The 22,194-nt window shown below is 40.9% G+C and overlaps 1 protein-coding gene and 1 long non-coding RNA gene across 3 annotated transcripts in view; one reads left to right on the top strand and one right to left on the bottom strand.

Annotated features, from left to right (window-relative positions):
• ITGA6 (integrin subunit alpha 6) overlaps positions 1-13,811 on the top strand; it is a 64,009-nt gene extending 50,198 nt beyond the window's left edge. The window contains exons 17-26 of one of the 2 annotated variants that reach the window (XM_081863638.1): positions 203-282; positions 453-530; positions 621-723; positions 1,471-1,644; positions 2,159-2,257; positions 3,478-3,588; positions 3,949-4,044; positions 5,287-5,412; positions 7,177-7,306; positions 12,195-12,430. In XM_081863638.1, coding sequence (XP_081719764.1) covers positions 203-282; positions 453-530; positions 621-723; positions 1,471-1,644; positions 2,159-2,257; positions 3,478-3,588; positions 3,949-4,044; positions 5,287-5,412; positions 7,177-7,284 — 975 coding nt within the window. In that variant the 3' untranslated portion in view covers positions 7,285-7,306; positions 12,195-12,430. Of the gene's footprint in view, positions 1-202; positions 283-452; positions 531-620; positions 724-1,470; positions 1,645-2,158; positions 2,258-3,477; positions 3,589-3,948; positions 4,045-5,286; positions 5,413-7,176; positions 7,307-12,194 lie in introns of both variants that reach the window. The other variant, XM_081863639.1, reaches the window with a different exon arrangement.
• LOC309335590 overlaps positions 1-16,217 on the bottom strand; it is a 259,519-nt gene extending 243,302 nt beyond the window's left edge. Inside the window, exon 1 of the long non-coding RNA XR_014153591.1 lies at positions 15,589-16,217. This is a non-coding gene — a long non-coding RNA (uncharacterized lncRNA). The remainder of the gene's footprint in view (positions 1-15,588) is intronic.
• Between the last annotated feature and the right edge of the window lie 5,977 nt (positions 16,218-22,194).

The raw sequence follows: 22,194 nt of genomic DNA, 5'->3' as shown, positions 1-22,194 counted from the left end.
CCAAAAATATTTCAGTATAGGACAATGAAAAATCATATGTCACCTAAATACCTTGCTGAACATTTCATAGTCAATTCAAGTATCTAGCCAATGACTGCCAGCCCCTTAAAGCATCTATCAGAATTACGTATCTAGTACATAAAGCAAAAATTGATATGTCCCTAATATATATTAATCACTTTGCATTTATTCCATTTCTCAGGTTACATTCTACGTGATTTTAAGTACAACTAAAGTTAATGTCGATACCAAGGACTTGGACATTAATCTGAAATTGGAGACGTAAGATTTTTTTTTTTAAAGCATTAGTTGCTTTTTCTAACGCTTGTAAATATTCTGAAATGGTTGTGACTTGGATGTGAATGTGGCGTAATTATGACATGGAAATGGTTAGTGGTTTTAAAAACAAAGCAGAAAAAAACAAGTGTCCTTTTGTTTCCTTTTTGTTGCAGAACAAGCAATCAAGTTAATTTGGATCCAATTACCGCTAGTGCTAAAGTAGTTATTGAACTGCTTTTGTCACTCACAGGGTAAGTGTCTTATATTTAGCATAACAAATCAATGCTAGAGACAATCCTTTTGTGATGGTCATTAAAATGTGATGTTTCTTTTAACAATAGGGCGGCTAAGCCTGCCCAGGTGTACTTTGGAGGCAACGTCATCGGTGAAAGCGCTATGAAATCTGAGGAGGACATCGGCAGCTTAATAGAATATGAATTCAGGGTAAGTTGATATATATATGAAGGAATAGTTCTAGCACCTTCATTATACATCTTTAGGCGCAAAGCGAAAATGTTCCTTTTCAAACCAGGCCTTTGACTTGTTGACATCTGATGTCTTTTTAAATGTGCGGGTGTGTGTGTGTGTGTGTGTGTGTTATTGGTTTGTTGTTGTTGTTCCTTTTACAATGCATTTTGTGTTGTAATGTTATCAGGGCCAGATTTAGGTTTGATGAGGCCCTAAGCTACTGAAGGTCATGGGGCCCTTTATATGTCCAGCTGTCCTTTGTCAACAACAAATGGTTGCTGTTTTTGTGTGTTGAATATATGCTATATGGTAATTTATGGACCTAATAGGTATCCAAAGCCATTTGGACATGTTGCCGTGCAACCAGTCCATGCAGAATGTAGGCACCCTATATATAGAAATGAGCAAAGCAGTGATATTTTAGGGAGCAGGCTAGCAGGCGGGGCCTATTACTTACATCATAGGAACCCACAGAACACAAAACACTGTTGCTGTATGTAGGTTTTATTTTATTTGTTTTTTATCTTACGTTTTGGAAATGTACATCCAGATTTTTTTCCTTTAACTTTTTGGGGGTCTCCAAGAGAGTGGGGCCCTAAGCTATAGCTTGTTTTGCTTCATCTGCAGATGAAGAGCGGTATGCAAAAAACAAACAAACCAATATCGATAATGTCTTGTTGCATGAGAAAATGCATGTTTGTTTGTTTTTAATATTCTTGACAGATAATTAACTTGGGCAAGCCACTAAAAACATTTGGCACAGCTTCCTTGGACATCCTGTGGCCAAAAGAAATCAAGGGAGGCAAATGGCTGCTGTATTTGGTATCTATCAACTCCAAAGAGTTAGGAGAAGTCCAGTGCGAACCTCGGAATGAAATAAACCCTTTGGGAATTAAGGTAAATAAGCGTTGCCTGTCCGAACATTGCAGGGATTTATTGCAGCTCTTTGGCAACTGGAAGAAGGCTGTATGTTGTTGTCTTTGCAAGAGTGCCTGAGAAAAAGTGCATATAGGGAATTGGGTGGTGATGCTGCTGTATAGACTTTTGACAAGCCTGCAGAATTCAGTTCTCATGCATAAATCCTGCTCCAACTACTCAGGTGTGTTAATCTTTTAAATCTTCTATAGCAGGGGTGGCCAACTCCCAAGAGACTGCGATCTACTTACAGAGTTAAAAATGGGCAGTGATCTACCCCGTTTTGGGGGGTTCAGGTCAAAGTTGTTGAGCTTTGTTTAGGGGAGCCAAAGTTGTTTAGCTTCTTTGTGGGGAGTCTGTGATCTACCGGTGATCTACCACAGACATCCCGTGATCTACCAGTAGATCATGAATCTATCTGTTGGACGTGCTTGTTCTATAGCACACTTCTTTTAAAAAGATCTGACTGCATTTGTATCCCTCTTCATTTTTATAGATGTCTCGAAGTTCAAGGACAAAACGTCAAGTCGCAGAGAAACAGACAGAGGGTGGCAAAAGCTTTTCTTTGTTTTCAGAAAGAAAATATAAGACTTTGGTAAGCATTTGCCTTAACCTGTTACCAGCTGCTTTGTATGCCTCTCTCTCCCTTTGTTTTCCAAATTAGTCATCAAGTGCGGATGCCAAGGGCGGATATTTATGCAGGGAGATATTAGGCATAAAGATTTTGAATTCCTGTTGAATAATTTTGTTGAGTTACATGTAACACGTATTTTAAAAATAACTGTTGTTTTGAAATTTAAAAGATTACAGTTGCTTTGTATGCCTCTCTCTCCCTTTGTTTTCCAAATTAGTCATCAAGTGCGGATGCCAAGGGCGGATATTTATGCAGGGAGATATTAGGCATAAAGATTTTGAATTCCTGTTGAATAATTTTGTTGAGTTACATGTAACACGTATTTTAAAAATAACTGTTGTTTTGAAATTTAAAAGATTACAGTTGCTTGTCACCTTAAAGATGAACACTTAAATAAATGTTTGCAGATTAGAGCCCAATTTATTAGTGGGCACTAGTCTGTGACAGTTTATGTTCTAATAAAATGATCCACAACGTAACTGGCTGGGTTGAACTAAATAAATTCTTTATACATCATATAAACATAACTTTTTTCACATTATCTAACTGAGTAGGACAATAAGGACCAACATTTAGAACAGGAAATACAAAAAGATCAGTTCTTATATACGTAATGTCCAAATAGAACCTTTTGTGTTCCACGTATGTACGAATGAATCAGATATGAACCATACTTTGCAAAGGCAGATGTGGAACATTACAAAGAAAAGATCATCTTTTGCAAGTACTGCTCCTTAAAGTTGTTACGTTTGACACTTGTATTCACTAAGACATACGTGGAACACAAAAGCTTCTATTTGGACATTACGTATATAAGAACTGATCTACAGTGGTGCCCAGCAAGACGAATGCCTCGCAAGACGAAAAACCCGCTAAACGAAAGGGCGAATTTCCCTTGCGAGTCTTGCGAGTTTTTTCCCTCCCCCCCTTTTTCTAAGCCGCTAATAGGCGCTAATCCGCTAAGCCGCTAATAGGGGTGCTTCGCAAGACGAAAAAACCGCAAGACGAAGAGACTCGCGGAACGAATTAATTTCGTCTTGCGAGGCACCACTGTATTTGTATTTCCTGTTCTAAAAGCTTTCATTGTTCCTTTTGGCTGCAAAACAGCACATTTGGCAGAAACATTGGGTGTTCACCTTAAAAGTATGAACTTTAAAAAAAGTTTTGCGTATTTAATGCAGGAATGTAACAAGGAGGCAAACTGTGTCACCATAAGATGCCCACTACAAGGACTAGACAGCAAAGCATCTGTTGTGTTGCGTTCAAGACTATGGAATAGCACTTTTCTAGAGGTATGCGCCATTAACTTGTCTTAGATAGATTCTCTGTTCAGGGAAGTTTTTAATGTGTGACATTTTAATGTATTTTTAATGTATTTAATGTATTTTTTTTACATTAAATACATTAATGTATTTTTTAAATACATTAATGTATTTTAATGTATTTTTTATCTTTGTTGGAAGCTGCCCAGAGTGGCTGGGGAAACCCAGCCAGATGGGTAGGGTACAAATTTATTATTATTATTAGTAGTAGTATTATTATTATTTGGACCACATCTTTTTATTTGACCTAATGCAAATCTCTTTCTTTCTTTCTTTCTTTCTTTCTTTCTTTCTTTCTTTCTTTCTTTCTTTCCTACCCCACTTTACCAGGAATACTCTAAAATGAGCTACCTAGACATTGTCCTTAGAGCAACCATCAGCATCGCTGCGGCAGATAACATTAAGCTGGCAAACGAAGCTACTGATGTGAGTCTGTAACATTTCTTTTGACGATGGAGGCTGTACGTTTTCGTAGCCAGGGAGGGAACTGTTCCTTCGGGCACGAGGCACACAGCATGTTCAACAGGGAATATACTTCAGTAAGGAATCCTCTTTCAGCCATATTCCCTTCCGGCTGATTTCCCAGGGGCCACATATGTGTGGTGGGTGGGGCCAGGGCAAAAGTGGATGGAACCACAACTGTAAATCTCAGCTTTTTACAGTGGGCTGATTTCCGCACACACGCCTGCATTGCAGGGAATTGGACCATCTGACTATCTGGGTCCCTTCTAACTCTACAATTCAGTGAGTCTGCAACTCAACCCAGGCAAGCAGGAAGCACTGTTGGTAGTGCAAGGATACAATCCAGCCTGGCAAAAACACCTGAGGAGGCTGCATGGCAGGGGGAGTGAGAAAGGTGTAGCCTGGAGCGAGGGGGTGTGGATGGGGAGAGCCAGATAGAGCTGCATTTGCCCCCACCCCACCGAACCTAAGATTTCCCACTTTGCTGTAGACCAGGGTTTCCCAAACTCGGGTCTCCAGCCGTTGTGTGGACTACAACTTCCATCACCCCTAGCTAGCAGGACCCAGTGGCCAGGGATGTTGGGAACTGTAGTCCCAAAACAGCTGGAGACCCAAGTTTGGGAAACCTTATTGCAGACGATACTGAGCTAGGTATAAAATATCCTTCCTACGTTCCTACTTTTGTTGTTGTTTAGTCGTTTAGTCGTGTCCGACTCTTCGTGACCCCATGGACCAGAGCACGCCAGGCACTCCTGTCTTCCACTGCCTCCCGCAGTTTGGTCAAACTCATGCTGGTAGCTTCGAGAACACTATCCAACCATCTCGTCCTCTGTGGTCCCCTTCTCCTTGTGCCCTCCATCTTTCCCAACATCAGGGTCTTTTCCAGGGAGTCTTCTCTTCTCATGAGGTGGCCAAAGTATTGGAGCCTCAGCTTCAGGATCTGTCCTTCCTGTGAGCACTCAGGGATGATTCCATTAAGAATGAAGAGGTTTGATCTTCTTGCAGTCCATGGGACTCTCAAGAGTCTCCTTCAGCACCATAATTCAAAAAGTCCTACTTTTAGTTGCTACTAATAAACCATCTAAAAAATGGTTTAACACTGTCCACTATGATTCCATTGCTCAAAAGGATGCAGATTTTTAAAGTTCAGCACATTGTTCCCAGCTATCTTCTCCACTGACATCTATGTATTTTCCCAATCTGTAGGTGCGGGTGACAGTCTTCCCTGCAAAGACGGTAGCTCTGTATAAAGGGGTGCCTTGGTGGATCATCTTAGTAGCTATTCTTGCAGGCTTGTTAATGCTTGCTCTGTTGGTATTCTTGCTATGGAAGGTGAGTTGTTTTACTAATATGCTATTTTAATATGTGTTCCACAGATCATGGGGTGGTTGTTTTTTTACAGATGGAAAGATACCACCATCCACTTTGTATAGGGAAATGTCTTTCCTTTGGTTGAGATGTTAAGTGAAACAACTTGCCTAAACAAGCAAGTAGTAGGGGGTAAAAAACCAGTTTTGATGTTATAATTATTTGTGCTGAAAAATACCTGGTGATAATTTTAAACTCATGTGCATTTTGTTTTTTTGTAGGATAGCATTTATCTTCATAAGATGCCAAAATAGTATTTATAACATGAAAATTAATTTTGAGACTTGTTATTAAATGGGGAAGCAATTCCTAATTTTAAAATAAATATGCATAGACATGACTCAATCTTGTTAGGATTGAACGTTGGCACTGAGGCTATTTTTTTTAACAAATGACAGAATTCTGAATTAACCAAGATCATAAAGGAGACCGCATGTAATGCTAAACCAAACCATAGCTTAGCACGACCAATCGCATGTCCAGATTCCTGGAAAGAATATCATGACTGCCGTATTCCTTTAATACTGCTCCTTCTGCACTGCTGTGAGATAAGCTATGGTTTGGCTTAGTGTTACATCTAAATCAGACCCGCGGTTTATCTCCCGCAAACCACAAGCAGCAAGCCATAGAATAAACCTTGACTGCTGTACATGGTTTATCTGCAGCATGATAAATCTTGAGTCTAGATTTCGATGCAACCAAGCCACGCCATGGCTTATTTCACCACAGCATAGTAGAAACAGAACTGGAGGAAGAACAAAGCAGCCGCAATCTTCTTCCCAAGAAACCCACAAATTTTCCTCATTCGTGCCAAGCTATGATTTGGTTTAGCTTTTTTCTGTATGAACTGGGCCAGTCTCTTTCATGATCTCGGTTCGCTTCAGAATCCTGTCCTTTGTAGTTATGTAAAAATACCCTAGCGTTATGTGTGAACCAGGTCACCACCTTGAGATGTTTTTCACATATCTACATCTAAACACGCTCTGTGTGTGTATGTGTACATGAATGTGCTGCCCCTTGCAGCAAAGGATAATTGATAAGGATTTCAGCTCGCTACCTAATGGACCCAATCATTCTCCGTGCGAAGCATTGTTGCCCGGATATATGGGGAGTCCCATAGGACTCAATATGCCACCCTTTCCACTACCTCAGTGTGCAGGACGATGCCGTGTGCCAAAAACCTTACAGGAAATGGAAGGTTCATGAACACCTCCCACAGTTCTTCCTCTCAGTGCTGTTCAGATTAGTTGAGGTCAAGGTGTTGAGTTGCCCACACAAAAAATGGGACACAGAAATTCCATCAGAAACCTTTTTATACATAGGCAAAAAAAGGGGGGGGGTCTTCACAGTCCCTCCCTCTTTAAAACACCTGTTTGATTTCTCAGAAAAGTGAATCAGGTTTTGTTTTTTGCTAGAGAAAACAAACATTATGTGATTTCATCAGTGCCAGCCTCATGCACGGAGCATTTATATCCGGTTCCCCGTATTTTTTAAAATTAATGTTTGCCAGCTTGCTGATAATGTATAATGTATATAACTGAAGGGTGAAAACAGCAAGTGACAAAGCCAGCGATGGAAAAGTCCTACTGCAAGCAAGTCAGCTTTAAAGGTTATTGTGACATAATTGGACGGATATTTTAACATGCACATACATCTGGTTCACCTTTTTTTTCTGTTTGCTTTTCACATTAGTCCGTACCATTGACTAAATGCCTTGCTTCCTTATAGTGTGGTTTCTTCAAGAGAGATAAGAAAGATCATTATGATGCCAAATATCACAAGGCTGAAATCCATGCTCAGCCATCTGATAAAGAGAGGCTTACTTCTGATGCATAGTATTGATCTACTTCTGTAATTGGTAATTGATCAGGTTTTTTTTTTGAATTTGTTAGCTGCTGCGGGACATGCTTTTTGGTTGTGGTGGCTAATGACTGGAAGCTTGCTGCATCTGTTTCCATTAATTGCTGCGTTTTCAAAATATCAATTTGCGCTTGCTTATGTCGTTTATAACCGTCTCTCCCTCTCTCAATGCACGAAGACGCAAATCCTTTCGTCAATTATTTTTAACAGCTGTTTATTCGTGCGTTCTTCCTTGAAATTCTGAAGGCTTTCCGCCTAAGGATGGCAATCCAGCTTCTCAACATGTAGGCTCATGATCCAGGTGACAGATTGTGCCCATGGAGCTATGTTATTCTGCTATGGAAAAAAAGGAAATGTTCTAAGGAGTCCCCGGGCTCCGTTCTTCATTGAGAAGATGGGTTCTATCAGGAGCAAACTAGACATGATGTTAAAGGCATCTGCACACTTCAATATGCAGATTGTAAAAAAATGGAAATAGCATCATCTGGAAAGAAGAGGGGATGATAGACAGATAATTTACTATGGTCAAAGACCAGCTTGCATAACACAGTAAAAACAGTGTTCATAAAGATAAAATATTCAATCAGAGCAGATTGCAGCAATAGCTCATGAGTTAAAACTGAGATATATACATACACCCATACAACTGAGATTTGGGCTACCATAAAAATTGACCTTGAGGCACCCCAAAGGACGACTTCAGCATTTCCCTAGTAAGCTATTTTATTCTAGAGGATGATCTGTGCCTACAAATCTGGGTGCAGAATCTGGCTACCAGCCAGGTCGTCTTGTGATCTTTGCCTAAGAGGAGAGAATTAAGTTTAGACTCATCTGAAAGATTGGTGAGCCTCTTCAGCAAAGGATCAGTGGTGCCTCTACGAATCTCAACATAAAAAGGACACCTAAAAAAATATGTTCGGGGCTTCCTATTTCCCATAATGGAGAGGGGATGATAATTGTCAGGATCCCTCCGTTCTCCGAAGTTGCTGTTCACCTTGGGAGGAAATCCCTTGCTGTGATTCCTGCACCCACCCTGGCCAAAGCAAATGCGAGCTCCAGAAGAGGGATTTTCCGCAGCAAAGGAGGAATTGGTTAAATTACCCCTCCCCACATGCTGCAGTCCCAATAATGATCAGTCCTAGCCCTATGGCTGATGCTATATATAATTTTTAATACCTTCACATTAAGCTAAATGCAAAAGTTGAATGTTCTATATAGTTTGGCCCAGTGGCAAGCTTTCCCGAAGGCCACCTTGCCCAACCACAATGGATCTTTCTCTGCAATATGCAATAGAGGATTGGATGTGTCCTAGACTGAACTCTGGATCCACATGGACCTATGAGGATTTGACCTCCTGCCCCATGTTAATGCGTGTGGATCCTAGGACATGTCTGAGAATCCTCTGCAAGGTGCTGGGATTCTGTAGCTGCCTTAGAGGTAAACTGCTGTGGGAAGGGAAATTGTGGAGCCAAGCTGCCATTCATTGGCAAACAACGAGGAGCTAGGTAACTCCAGCTCGCTCACCTAGATATAGGAGCATTTTCAGATGTGAGGCTTGGACAGCCTTGGAACCTCCTGTGCTGTTTTGTTCGAATGTGAGTTGATAGCATGAGAGAGAAAGCATGAGAGACCTGAATAGAAATTAGCACCCATCCCAACTTTAGCTTTCCCACTGAAACATGAAGCAAGAAGCTCTAAGCCTGTGTGTGTGTGTGTGTGTGTGTGTGTGTGTGTGTGTGTGTGTGTGAAAATGGTTTTCTTCCACTGACTGCGATGCAAGTTTTCATATAGGTAGTTAATGAAACTATTAGAGGTGGTTCGTTTAAACCTGCCTGTGGGTTCTTTCAACATTAAAAACAATCGCCACTATGGCATTAGCATTTTAAGGTTTTACTTCCCCAATCCATCACATAGTTAAAGCTAAACAAATTCCTTCCAGTAGCACCTTAAAGACCAACTAAGTCAGTTCTTGGTATGAGCTTTCGTGTGCATGCACACTTCTTCAGATACACTGAAACAGAAGTTTCCAGACCCTTCTATATAGTGAGAAGGTGGGGAGGGGTATTACTCAGAAGGGTGGTGGGAATGGGTGATTGGCAGATAGCTGTGATGAGCCTGTTGACGACTCTTAACGACTGCAATAGGTCTTACAGGAAAAAGCAAGGGGTGAAAAGGTGAAAAATGGCTTTGTCATGTATAATGAGATAAGAATCCAAGGTCTTTGTTCAGACCAGGTTTCTCCATGGTTTTAAGTTTGGTGATAAGTTGTAATTCAGCAGCTTCTCTTTCCAGTCTATTTCTGAAATTCCTTTGTAGTAAAACAGCTACTTTGAGATCTTGTATAGTTAAAGCTGCAATCCTGGACCCATTTACTTGGGAGAATGCTCTGATGAACTGAGTGGGACTTTAATCTGAGTAGACATGTATATGATTGTGGTGTGTGTGTGTGCGCGCATGTGCGTGCGTGCGTGCGTGCGTGTGCATCTGGACTGTGGGCTGTGATTGCAGTCCACAACAATTAAATCAATGTGACATAGGCTTCAATATAGCATTAGCCATACCATATATAGATTGTAGGATTCTACATATGTTTCGCTCCTGTGCTCAGAAGTTCAATAGCTTTATTAACCACTAATGCATGCCGAAAGCCTTTATTGCTGGTACTGCTTTTTCTCGTAAAGGGCTGTTCTCAATTTGTCAATTTCTGTGGGAAGTTTATGGTGAATTTTGAACTTCTGTTTTCTATCCTTAAATATGCATTTCTCCTCTGAAGCTTGCCTTCTGCATGATGCCTTGTGCTGCTGCGAAACCTGAAGTCATATTTAAATAAATATTGTATTCTGCTTGCTGGATTGCCAGGGCAACCACTTTGATCTTTAATGAGCAAAAGCATTACCTCTGAAAGAAGCTGAAATGAGTCATTTGTCAGACAAAACGAGCATTTATCTTAGGTTCTGAGACTGTTGAACAGTCTCAAGACTCAGGCACTGAGGTGAGGGACGGATTGAGAGGCCTATGAGCTTCTAATCTGGTGCCCATTTGCCATGAGTGAAAAACCGGAGGCAAGATAATGCCTGCGGATGTTTGTGCTAATTCCCTGTATCCATAGGTGGTTTTCAGATCTCGTGAGATTTGCAGAAACCAATCAGAAGCACCATTAAGCAGAACATTCAACATGCTGAACAGTGAGATGTCAGCCCCAGCCAAGCTTAGCTTGAGAGACTAGAGGAAAAGGCCTGCGTAGCATGCACTCTCAAGACCGACAGGTCCCAAAGTTCCTGCTGGCATTTCTCATACGTAGGCGAGAGGAACCAGCAGGGCCTGTCATTAGAAAAACGGGACATCTCAAGGACATTGAGATCCCAGGGAAACTGGTGATGAGATTAACAGGCTCATGGAAGTAAACGAGTTAGGCTTCTGGCCTCCAGAGTGCATACCCTGTTTCCCCGAAAATAAGACGGTGTCTTATATTAATTTTTGCTCCCAAAGATGCGCTAGGTCTTTTTTTTTTTTTAGGGGATGTCATATTTTTGCATGAAGAAGAATACGGTACACATTTATTGTTGAACAAAAAAAAGAGGAAATTTATTACCTGTATAAGGTACAACGCCTTACAGTAGCTTCGGGGGCCTTATGTTCCGGGGTGGCCTTATTATCGGGGAGGCCTTATATTACAGCGAGAGGCAAAACTAGAAGTAGGTCTTATTTTCGGGCGATGTCTTACTTTCGAGGAAACAGGGTAGAATAAGCAAGGCTACACCCCCCCCCCCGCAGGGATGGAGAACAGTGCCTACAGGGCATTGCTCTCGTGTATTATTAATTATTTGTCTCTTGTGTATTATCAACACATGCCCTACTGTCGTGTCTGGCAGCTGCAAGTAGAAATCGGGCAGCTGGGGGCGAGAGTCAGCATTCATACCAAGCTAGGAGGGAAGGCACTGGGAAATAGCAAAACTGAAAAGCCTCACTCTTCCACCGAGTAGGATGTAGCTTTGAGGCAGTCAAGTGGTGAGAGGGGTGTTTTCCACTTCTGGTTGCCCCCAGCCTTCTGTGAAGTGAGAAGGCCGATCCCTTCTCTCTCCCTCCCAAAGTTCTTTAGAAAAGTGGGGAGCTTTGCACAAGAGAAGTTTTCACTGCTGGATGCCTTTCGGCCTGGTCTTCATCCCCTTACTTCATCCCTTGTGAATCCTCAGTTTGTGCTAGAGCAGGCATAGGCAAACTCAGCCCTCCAGATGTTTTGGGACTACAACTCCCATCATCCCTAGCTAACAGGACCAGTGGTCATGGACGATGGGAGTTGTAGTCCCAAAACATCTGGAGGGCCGAGTTTGCCTGTGCCTGTGCTAGAGAATTGGGTTTTTGTTTTTTGGAGGGGAGGGGAAGAGTTAGGTTTCTGCCTTTCTATCCAAACTGGCACAAAGTGAGATGCCATTCCCGATTCTGCCCACCTCACCCCCAAGTCCTGATATGCAGAACTTGAAATCAATATTTTGCTCTGTTTGTCACTTAAGAAATTCCTCACCACCACCAGAGACCATATTTGTGAGACCTTGGCTCTGTTTTCATAGTTTACTAATATAGGATTATTAATCCCAGAATCCACAAACTCAATTTTTATATTGACAACATACAGAGTATAACTATGTTGGCTCAACTTTTTTCATCTTTTAAAAAAAGTATTATTTTTATAAGGTAGATTTGAGATTAATGGAAGTGATTTCTATTTACCTGCTTGGATTGCGCTCTTTGCCGACTCCTGCTGCTGCTGCTATATTTGGGGTGCTGCATTTTGCCTGTTCTCTTTAAAGAAAGGCTTGTCTGTGTTCTGCCGGCACAAGGACATAACCGCACATCTAACTCCTATCTTGGATTTCCTTCCCTTATAGTGTGGGTTCTTCCAGCGTTCCAGGTACGATGACAGCGTCCCACGCTACCACGCTGTAAGAATTCGGAAAGAGGAGAGGCAGATCAAAGAAGGAAAAACTAAAGAGAATTATGCAAAAAAACAGTGGATCACGAAATGGGATGAAAACGAAAGTTATTCCTAGGGATCACCCCTGAACTGAAGGCTCATTTTAAAAAAAAAAGTGTATTTGATTCACATGATGGAAGGATGGAAGTCCTATGTAGAGAAACAGCTGCCTTAAAAAAAATATTGTTACTTCTATACGAAAGCATTTTTTTGTTTTACAGACCTAACTTTGAAGACTGCTTAAACCAATCTACATGCCTTATCTAAAATGTCCAATGTTCAAAAGCCATTTCAGTTTTAATTGAAATTATCAGGCAGGAAAGGAAGAGGGGAGAGAGTCTGTAGAGGGAAAATAATCTCAGGCTGCTCTGTCTCTGGAATGGTTGAGCCAATTGTGTAGGAGAGGCGATTGTCCAAGAGCTAAATAGAGATGAAGTAACCTGAGATATGTGGCTTATTAGAACTCTCCTGCGAGAATTTGAAGTTTGCATTAGTTCGAACTGCATGTTCGGTCCTGTCTCAACCTGGCTAACCTTCTTGCCCTGTTTTCTTGCATACCTGAGCAGCTAACCTATGAAAGATACTATGATCATTTCCCTAAACATGGGTGCTCTTTAACATTTCAGTTCATTGGTCTTTTGTTATTTAAATCTGTGTCTTGGTGGGAGGGGATATCGCCTTGCATGGAACGCAACGTCACTTTTTTTGTGAGGAGAGTCCAGCCACACAACACTACACAGACACATATACGGTATAAGACTTGAGTGTGACAGATTGGCATTGCCTACCTCTCCCATTTGTGGTTGCAACTTCCCAGTGGTAGCAAGCCAAGCATTAACTTTGGAACATGCTTTATATTGCCTGGTTTTTAGGGGCACCCCAGCCCCCCCCAAAAAAATCCCCTGGAAGATACTCTCCCTTACTCTCATGCATATGGAAGCTGGTTGTAAGTATTCACTTGTGAGAGACACTCTGCAAATGGTCGCAAGTTTATTCCTTCCCATTTCTAGGATTAAGCCATGGCACTGAAAATAGGTTGTAAACTTTGATGGGAGTCTGCTAAAATCAAACCTTTCACTTTGCCCATGTAAGTAAAGTAACGGGTTCTTTCATTTTGGGGGGAATGTATGGCTTGGATTTTGAAAGGCTTTTTTTGTTTTTGTTTTGTAAACCCCCCTCCCCCCGCATGCAACAGAAGCAAACGTTTCCCGACATTTTGTCAAGCTTTCGTACATTTGGTTGGTTGTTGGGTTTATTTGTTTTTTGTTTCTGCCAATACATGTGTATGTGTTCTTGTAAAAAAAGAAGAAGTATGGATTCAAGAACCGATGCAAATTGGTGTGGCTAAATTTCTAAAGGAGAGGTGAAGCTTAGCTTTGTCTGGAAGTCATATTCATGCAAAAGCCATTCCTTCTGTCTATGAATATATGGAGAATAGGGGATGTTTCTCAGTAGTGAGAGCATGGCGCTTTGCATGCGTTTAAATAGGGTTGCCATATTGCCCAAAGCTGGGGTTTTTTTAGCATTTTTTTTTTTAAAAAAAGCCCTACTTGCCATATGTCCAGGTTGTTCCCCGATTCATTTTGCCACTTAAGGAAAAATCCACCCTGACTCCATTTTGTAACCCAATTCCCACGTGTCCACGGAAAACCCGGACATATGGTAGCCCTAATTTAAAGGCACTCCTTCCTTTTAACTACTGTACTGATCCTACTGTGGCAAAGGGAGGGGAGTTTTAAAATTACTGCCCTGCCACCTGAAAAATCACCACCCACCAACATGCATAGCGGCATTGACATGTATACGTCAGCTAATTTTGAAATCTCCAAGAGTGCAATCGTATAGATGTCTACTCAGGAGCAGGTCTTGTTGAGTTCCATGGGTCTTACTCCTAAATAAGCATCTATACAATTGTGCCCTAAATCTGCTAATTCCTTGTCCTAACTCTTGTCCGCAGCCATGGTAGCCAGCATTATCTTAAAATGTGCAATAGGCCTTCTTTCAATCATGCTTTTTAAAGATCAGTTTGTGTGCTCCTGTTGCTCACACCAAATATACACAGGTTTGTTTTTCAAAGCTTGAATATTGGTTGTACTTTTTGTATATACTGTAAGTCATTCCTATATATTTATTTTTACCATAAATCTTTGTCTTTGACTAACTGTTAAGCCAAAGATTTTCTTTTTTTAATGAACTTTAAATATAGTGAGCAATAGTGTGTAAGAGTTCAGGGTTTAAGACCGAACAGTTTCCACCAGATGTGCCAATTCTTAAACCTTTGGATACCAACGACTAAAACATTCTTGTAAAATTCTTCTTTATACATATTTCTGATTGTGTAATAGAGGAAGTATTGTATCTTCAGAATAATTTGTGCACTAATGCATACCTGAGTTGTTTTATCTATAGAAGTTTTATATGACTAACTTATGTGGCAAGTGTTCCATGGGTGGGTGGGGGACGAGGGGGGAGGTTTTCTAGCTTTGTATTTGCAACAAGATCAACTACTGCAAATGTTATCGCACTTGAAACAAAGGATAAGCTACGAATAAATTTAACTATGGATCTTCACCGGTCCAATTTAAGACTACTGACTAAATGTCCTAAATACCTAAATTTTGATTTTAAGAATAGTTCCATACAGTTTGATACTTGTGATTGTAACCAAGTTATTTGCTGTGTTTTTTAAGCTACATCTCTATATATTAAAAAAAGCCCTCATTGGTACTGATTAAGCAAGGATCATAAATGTGCTGTAACATTTACTATATGTGAAATATCAACAGAAGCTTTAGTATGTGCAGATAGTTTGAGATTGGGTGAAAACTATGCAAACTTTTAAATATCTATCTTCAGGAACCAGACCCTATATGCCTTACAGTTACACTACAAAAATAAATAAATAAAAATAAATCACTAGCTGATGGTGATTATTGTCCTTTCCAAGGCTGTCAAGTTCAACTTCTTTCATTCCACCTTTTTCTGGGATCACTCAGTCAGTAGAGCACGAGACCCTTAAATCTCTAGAGTCGTGGAGACCCATGTTGGGCAAAAAATTCCAGTGTGGTGTAGTGGTTAAGAGTGGTAGACTCGTAATCTGGTGAACCGGGTTCGCGTCTCCGCTCCTCCACATGCAGCTGCTGGGTGACCTTGGGCTAGTCACACTTCTCTGAAGTCTCAGCCCCACTCACCTCACAGAGTGTTTGTTGTGGGGGAGGAAGGGAAAGGAAAGGAGATTGTTAGCCGCTTTGAGACTCCTTCGGGTAGTGATAAAGCGGGATATCAAATCCAAACTCTTCTTCCTGCACTGTTGTAGGGAATTGGGCAAAATGGCCCTTATGGTCTATTTTCCAACTCAAGGCTTCATAGAATCATAATCTTCGGACCAACCAAAAAAAGAGAAAAAAACTCTGACCACGCAGTTTATATAAAAAAAGTATTAATTTCCCCCCAAAAAAAGCCTTTTAAAAAAATTAAATATTTAAAGTTATTATTGCCAAACCTCATTTACCAACTCCGCTGCCTCACAACGTATTCCACCAAATACTGCTGCTTTGTCTCAGCTAAACAGGGTCTATTACAAGAGCCTCATAGCAGCACTTCTTAAATCATTATCGTTCAGGATCCCACAGCTATGGGCTTTGAAACTTGAAAAGGCAGAACTTTAAAACACTACTGCATCTTCTCATTAAAAAAACATACAATTGTAATTCTGGTTCCTTGTCAAAAAAAGGTGGTTGCCAATCCATAGGCAGTGCTAAATTAGGGCTGGTCTTTATAATAAAGTGTCATCTCAAGTCACGTCACTGGTATATATATTCATTTTATACATTGACTGTCGCTAACATCTAATGTTAAATCACGGCTAAAAATCACCTGTGGATATTTGTATAAAAAGTGTGAAATAAATTTTGTATGAAAAGCTCTTTCTGTGATGGTGTATTGTGTACAACTTATACATTTTTTATTTCTGCAAACATGTAACCCATATTAAGTCTGGTTAGGGCCACTCCATACAGTATACAGCAGAAAACACAAAATCAAAACAGCTAAATTAAAAACAAACAAACTTGAGATTCAAATTATAAAATGCTTGGCATAGCAAAAGATAGGCTGTTCTCTAACCAGGGTATTTATGACTGTAGAGGCAAATCAAGAAAACCTATTAGTTTCAGACTCAGATTTAAACCGATTTCACCACTAAAACAATCTAAAGGTAATTCTTCCAATGGAGGATGAGATTCAGGAATCCTTAGTATACTATAGAAAACTATACCTTTCCTGTATTAAATATAATTCAATTTATAATTATATAATTTAGGTTGCAATCCTGTTCACACTTACTTAGGAGTAGGTCCCATTGAACATACTTGCTCTTGAGTAACAATGAACAGGATTTTCACTGTCAGCAATTCTTAACAAAACATACAGAAGTGTCACAAAAAAAGGATGTTGGACGCATGAGTTACTATGTTATACAACGTGCTATACAATCAAAATAGAATAAGGGGCCAGGCCAAGACAATTACACCAACAAATTTTCTAAAGTGTTTAAAGTACAGTTTATTCCCAGATTAACTTTTATAATTTTCATACTGTATAGAAAGGCAGACATTTCCAGTTTGCTCAGGGAAATATCACAAATTATACTAGGACCCTGGAAAGAAATAAGTGTGGATGCACAGTGCTGAATATGGACCACAAAATTCTACCCTCAGTATTAGCAGAACGATTAAAACCATGGACTTTTTTACGCACAAAGATCTGTTAAATGTTTAAAACAACCATCAGGTGAGAGAAAATGAGGGAAATTAGTGTTGTTTCTTGGGCTGACTGACAGTAGGCTGTTGATGCAGAAAAGGCTTTTAATACAGTAGAGAGGCATTTTTACGAGGGAAGCTTTTGAGGGAACACTACATGGTACCAGTTCTGAGAGCCTGGGTAAATAAGGCCACTTGGCTTAGGATTCTGAAAAATGCTAAATTTCGCAACTCGGGGGAGGGGAGGGAGGTAAGGTCAGGTTATTGCCCATTTTCTCATTGGAAGGAAGCCCTAGCCAATTTAGCCTCAGCCTAAATAATGCAATGGATGAACATTGCCAAAAAATTGTGTGAAATCAAACGCTTTGGGAAAAGATAGAATGAATAATTCAGGGAATAAAGGTAAAGGGACCCCTGACCCTTAGGTCCAGTCGTGACCGACTCTGGGGTTGTAGCGCTCATCTCGCTTTATTGGCTGAGGGATCCGGCGTACAGCTTCCGGGTCATGTGTCCAGCATGACTAAGCCACTTCTGTTGAACCAGAGCACTGGATGGAAACGCTGTTTACCTTCCCGCCGGAGCGGTACCTATTTATCTACTTGCACTGGCATGCTTTCGAACTGCTAGATTGGCATGAGCAGGGACCGAGCAACGGGAGCTCACCCCGTCACGGGGATTCCAACCGCCGACCATCTGATCAGCACGTCCTAGGCTCTGTGGTTTAACTCACAGTGCCACCCGCGTCCCAATTCAGGGAATACTTTGTGACTATTTTACCAGAATCAACAAGCTTGATTATTAAATATTTTCAGGAATGCAGCAAATGAGGACAATAAGGGGTTGGAGGGCAGGAACAAAGCTTTGCAAAAAATACTTGAGTTTTTTTCGGAAATTGTTGCTGGCGTCGGGGGAGGGGGGAGCCTGGTATTTGATGGTCATGTCAGAATTGACACAAATTTAAAAGCACAAGCAAGTCATGGGGCTCTGAAGAACACCTTGGGATTTTAAAAAAAACAAAACCATGTATTTTGGAATTATAAATATCCTCAGGAACATGCCCGACTGGAAATCCTGCCAGTGTTGGCTGATTATTTCCAAAAGCCCTTGTTTATACTTACGATCTATTCATTTATAATTTGCAGGGGTTTCCTGTATTTAGAACTCGGTCATTTCAATTCAGTTTTTAAACATTGCTTTTGTATGTTCTTTTGTACATTTCTGTTTTCTTACAAGTAAAATTTTTTTTTAAGTCCTGCTTAAAAAAAAAAAGGAACCTCCTTACACAGTTTCAATGGAACATTTTTTTTTTTTTTTAAAGACAGGCACGGCTAGGCTGTTAGACACACCGCTATTAAGGGCCCCTCATTTTCAAAGAATTGTGTTTAGGATTACGAAACTTAATCCTATAAATGTACATGTGAAAAAGGATTGTAGTTTCTGAAATATACTCAGAGTCGCAAAGTGATTTCATGCTCTTTATTCAGCTCATAGTGGTGAGGAGGAATGAATGAATGTCCCCTCAAAGTATCTGCTTTATATACATTATTTACACAATGGGCTGCACATGATTGGCTAATTCTGGAATTCTACTGTAAGCCAATCAGGTTGTGGATTCACTTATATCTGGAGCATGATTGGGTGGTTCCTGCCAACCAATCATACTGCTGCATTGTTCTAAGACCAATCAGACTGCTGCATTCTGAATCCTATTGTTCTAGGACCAATCAGACTGCTGCAATTTGGATCCTATTGTTCTAGGACCAATCAGACTGCTGCAGTTTGGATCCTATTCAACTCAGTACATAACAGTTTCACTAATGACAGATCAGGTCCCATGTTGTCATTATACCATTGCATTTGGGAGTTCCAGCCGGTTACGCAGCTATGCATAATATACTTATTAAATTAGCATGGATAAAAAAACAAACATATTTTACATGTCCACAATATAGGAAGTAATTCTCTGTCATGCTGATTCCACATTTGACAGTTCAGGCAGGTCTCATCAGCAACCAATAAATGGAAGAGGTGTTTGAGAATTAGCAGCCACTACCAAAGGGAGGAACCAACACACAGATTACATGAAAATGGTAGTTATGCAGTAAGTTGTGGGTCTACTGCACTGCAGAAAATGAAGGCCTTTTCACAGAATGTGTATGTATTGGCTATGTAGTACTCAGTAGTGGATGGGGGGAAAGTACTCAGTAAAACATGCATTATGTTTCCTAATAACTAAGATACTGACCAGGTTGGGAAAGTAATCAAAAAAGCAGACTTCAATGGAATAAACCATCCTGAAAGAATAGTCTCTACTACTCAAAATTAATCTTGCAATACAATCCTACTCTGCTGAGAAGCGATGTCTAGTGAGAAGTAAATCCAACTGGACTTGCTCTCCGATGTGTATAGGGATGCATCTTTAATAATATGCTATAGATTCCAATTCGAACCGCTGCAACAGGGTGAGCTCCCGTTGCTCTGTCCCAGCTTCTGACAACCTAGCAGTTCACACTTCAAAACGACCTTGACAGATTAGAGAACTGGGCCAAAACAAACAAGATGAATTTTAATAGGGAGAAATGTAAAGTATTGCACTTGGGCAAAAAAAAATGAGAGGCACAAATACAAGATGGGTGACACCTGGCTTGAGAGCAGTACATGTGAAAAGGATCTAGGAGTCTTGGTTGACCACAAACTTGACATGAGCCAACAGTGTGACGCGGCAGCTAAAAAAGCCAATGCAATTCTGGACTACATTAATAGGAGTATAGCATCTAGATCAAGGGAAGTCATAGTGCCACTGTATTCTGCTCTGGTCAGACCTCACCTGGAGTACTGTGTCCAGTTCTGGGCACCACAGTTCAAGAAGGACACTGACAAACTGGAACGTGTCCAGAGGAGGGCAACCAAAATGGTCAAAGGCCTGGAAACGATGCCTTATGAAGAACGGCTAAGGGAGCTGGGCATGTTTAGCCTGGAGAAGAGGAGGTTAAGGGGTGATATGATAGCCATGTTCAAATATATAAAAGGATGTCACATAGAGGAGGGAGAAAGGTTGTTTTCTGGACTTCCGGGTTGGCGCCATCGCCGAATGGCGGACTCCCTCCGAGCTCCGGAGGGAGCCTGCTCGGCAGGGGCTGGGTTCTACCGTGTCGGCGTCGCGGGGACCCTTAAAAACCATGGGCGCTGAAACCCATGGGCATGGTGACTCGGCGGGCCCCGCGAAGGAGCCTTTTTAAAGGCTACGGAGCGGGTGCCGGGGGGGGCTGTGTGGTGCTATGAGTCCTCCGCTTCCCCTACCGAGCGAAGCCGCATGCCATTTGGCGGAGAGCGCTGACTTCTTCCATTGAAAATTCGGATTAAAAAGAACAACCCGTGAGTAATTGGAAACTGGACTTAAAAAGGGAAAAAAAATTAAATTCGGAGCGAGCGGGGGAGGTGCAAAAAGGAAGTCAGTCTCCCCCCTGTCGTAGAGGATTTAAAGCAAAGGATTTAACAACTAAGATCGAGTGCTACCTTATTTTGATAAAGTCACTAATTTCACGATGGAAAATTATAAGACTGGGCTGGAGGAGAAAAGTAGAACGTGAGCTAAAATGCAACCCCCCCCCCCGGGAACCGGGAGCGATCCACGAGAGCGCCGGGAGAGGAGAAATAAAGGCTTTGACAGCTGTCAAAGGAGCTGTCAAAGCTGAAGAATAAAAAGAGAACTTTGTTATGAGGACTTTGCCGGTTACATTTGTTACAAATTAGATATAAATTGTTTAAAACAAGGAATAACAAGTTACTTTGACTGTTGGGTGTGATCTGGAAGGAAACTGAGTTACTATAATCCCTCTAGAGGGGCTGTGGGACACTACAAGTATTGCTGGCATGGAATTTGAATTGGACTCTTTATCTCCTGGGAAACTGCAGAAATGGAACACTATTTTGTCTACAGAGGTCTCTACACTAAAGGAGACAATAGATTTATCTATTGAAGAATGGAAGGGACTTGACGTAAAGTTTTGTTACTGAATAACAAAGCCTCTGTAGGGGATTTAGAAGCTTTTGGAATTGGAACATTTTTGCAGGAGAGCAGGAAAAGAAACTAGAGGAAAGTGAGGAGAGAGAATAATAAGAACAACATGAACAACAAGAATTGGACAAAGCTGGAAGTGGGAACATTTGGGACATCCAGATTTGAAAGGTCTAAAGAAACAAAATTGGAGTTTTTACTCTTAAATACAGAGATCTGGATGGAAAAAATGGACCTTTTTGAGATAGAGCTTTTCCAAGATTGGACGCTTGAAACTAAAGATGATCAAAAAGACGGCAAAGACTATTAAAAAGACGGCAAAGTGGACTTGTGAAGGATTTCGGCCTAGATGTGGGATCTCCAGGATGACAACAGGCATTGATGGACATTGGGGAATGCAACCGGGAAAGGGGGGAGGGAAATTTGGAATCCAAAGGGTGTTAAATTATATTTTATTCTTTGTTCTATTTTCTTTTATTTTAATCTGTTCTGCATATTAAAGAGGGGAACTCGTGGAAGGGAGCGGGGTCGATTTTAGGGGATGGAAAAACATTCTTAACATTGGGTTAACTATAATAAGTTTAAAATTTGGGGTAAGAACTTGCTGAATCTATTTGAAGGAATTGGAATACAAGAGGGGGTGGGGTGGGGAAGTCCTGGCAAGATGCTAATGAAAATAAGGTTATAAAATGGATGTTTTATTTTATTTTTATTTTTTCTGTTATATTTGAAAATGTTCAATAAATATTATTTTAAAAAAAAAAGAGAGAGAAAGGTTGTTTTCTGCTGCTCCAGAGAAGCGGACACGGAGCAATGGTTCCAAACTACAAGAAAAAAGATTCCACCTAAACATTAGGAAGAACTTCCTGACAGTAAGAGCTGTTCGACAGTGGAATTTGCTGCCAAGGAGTGTGGTGGAGTCTCCTTCTTTGGAGGTCTTTAAGCAGAGGCTTGACAACCATATGTCAGGAGTGCTCTGATGGTGTTTCCTGCTTGGCAGGGGGGTGGACTCAATGGCCCTTGTGGTCTCTTCCAACTCTATGATTCTATGATTCTATGAAAGCATGCCAGTGCAAGTAGATAAATAGGTACTGCTGCAGCGGGAAGGTAAACAGTGTTTCTGTGCGCTCTGGTTT

The sequence above is a fragment of the Podarcis erhardii genome (assembly GCF_964252035.2).
Source record: "Podarcis erhardii genome assembly, chromosome: 1".
NCBI classification, from domain to species: domain Eukaryota; kingdom Metazoa; phylum Chordata; class Lepidosauria; order Squamata; family Lacertidae; genus Podarcis; species Podarcis erhardii.
This window is presented reverse-complemented; position numbering and strand designations above follow the sequence as displayed.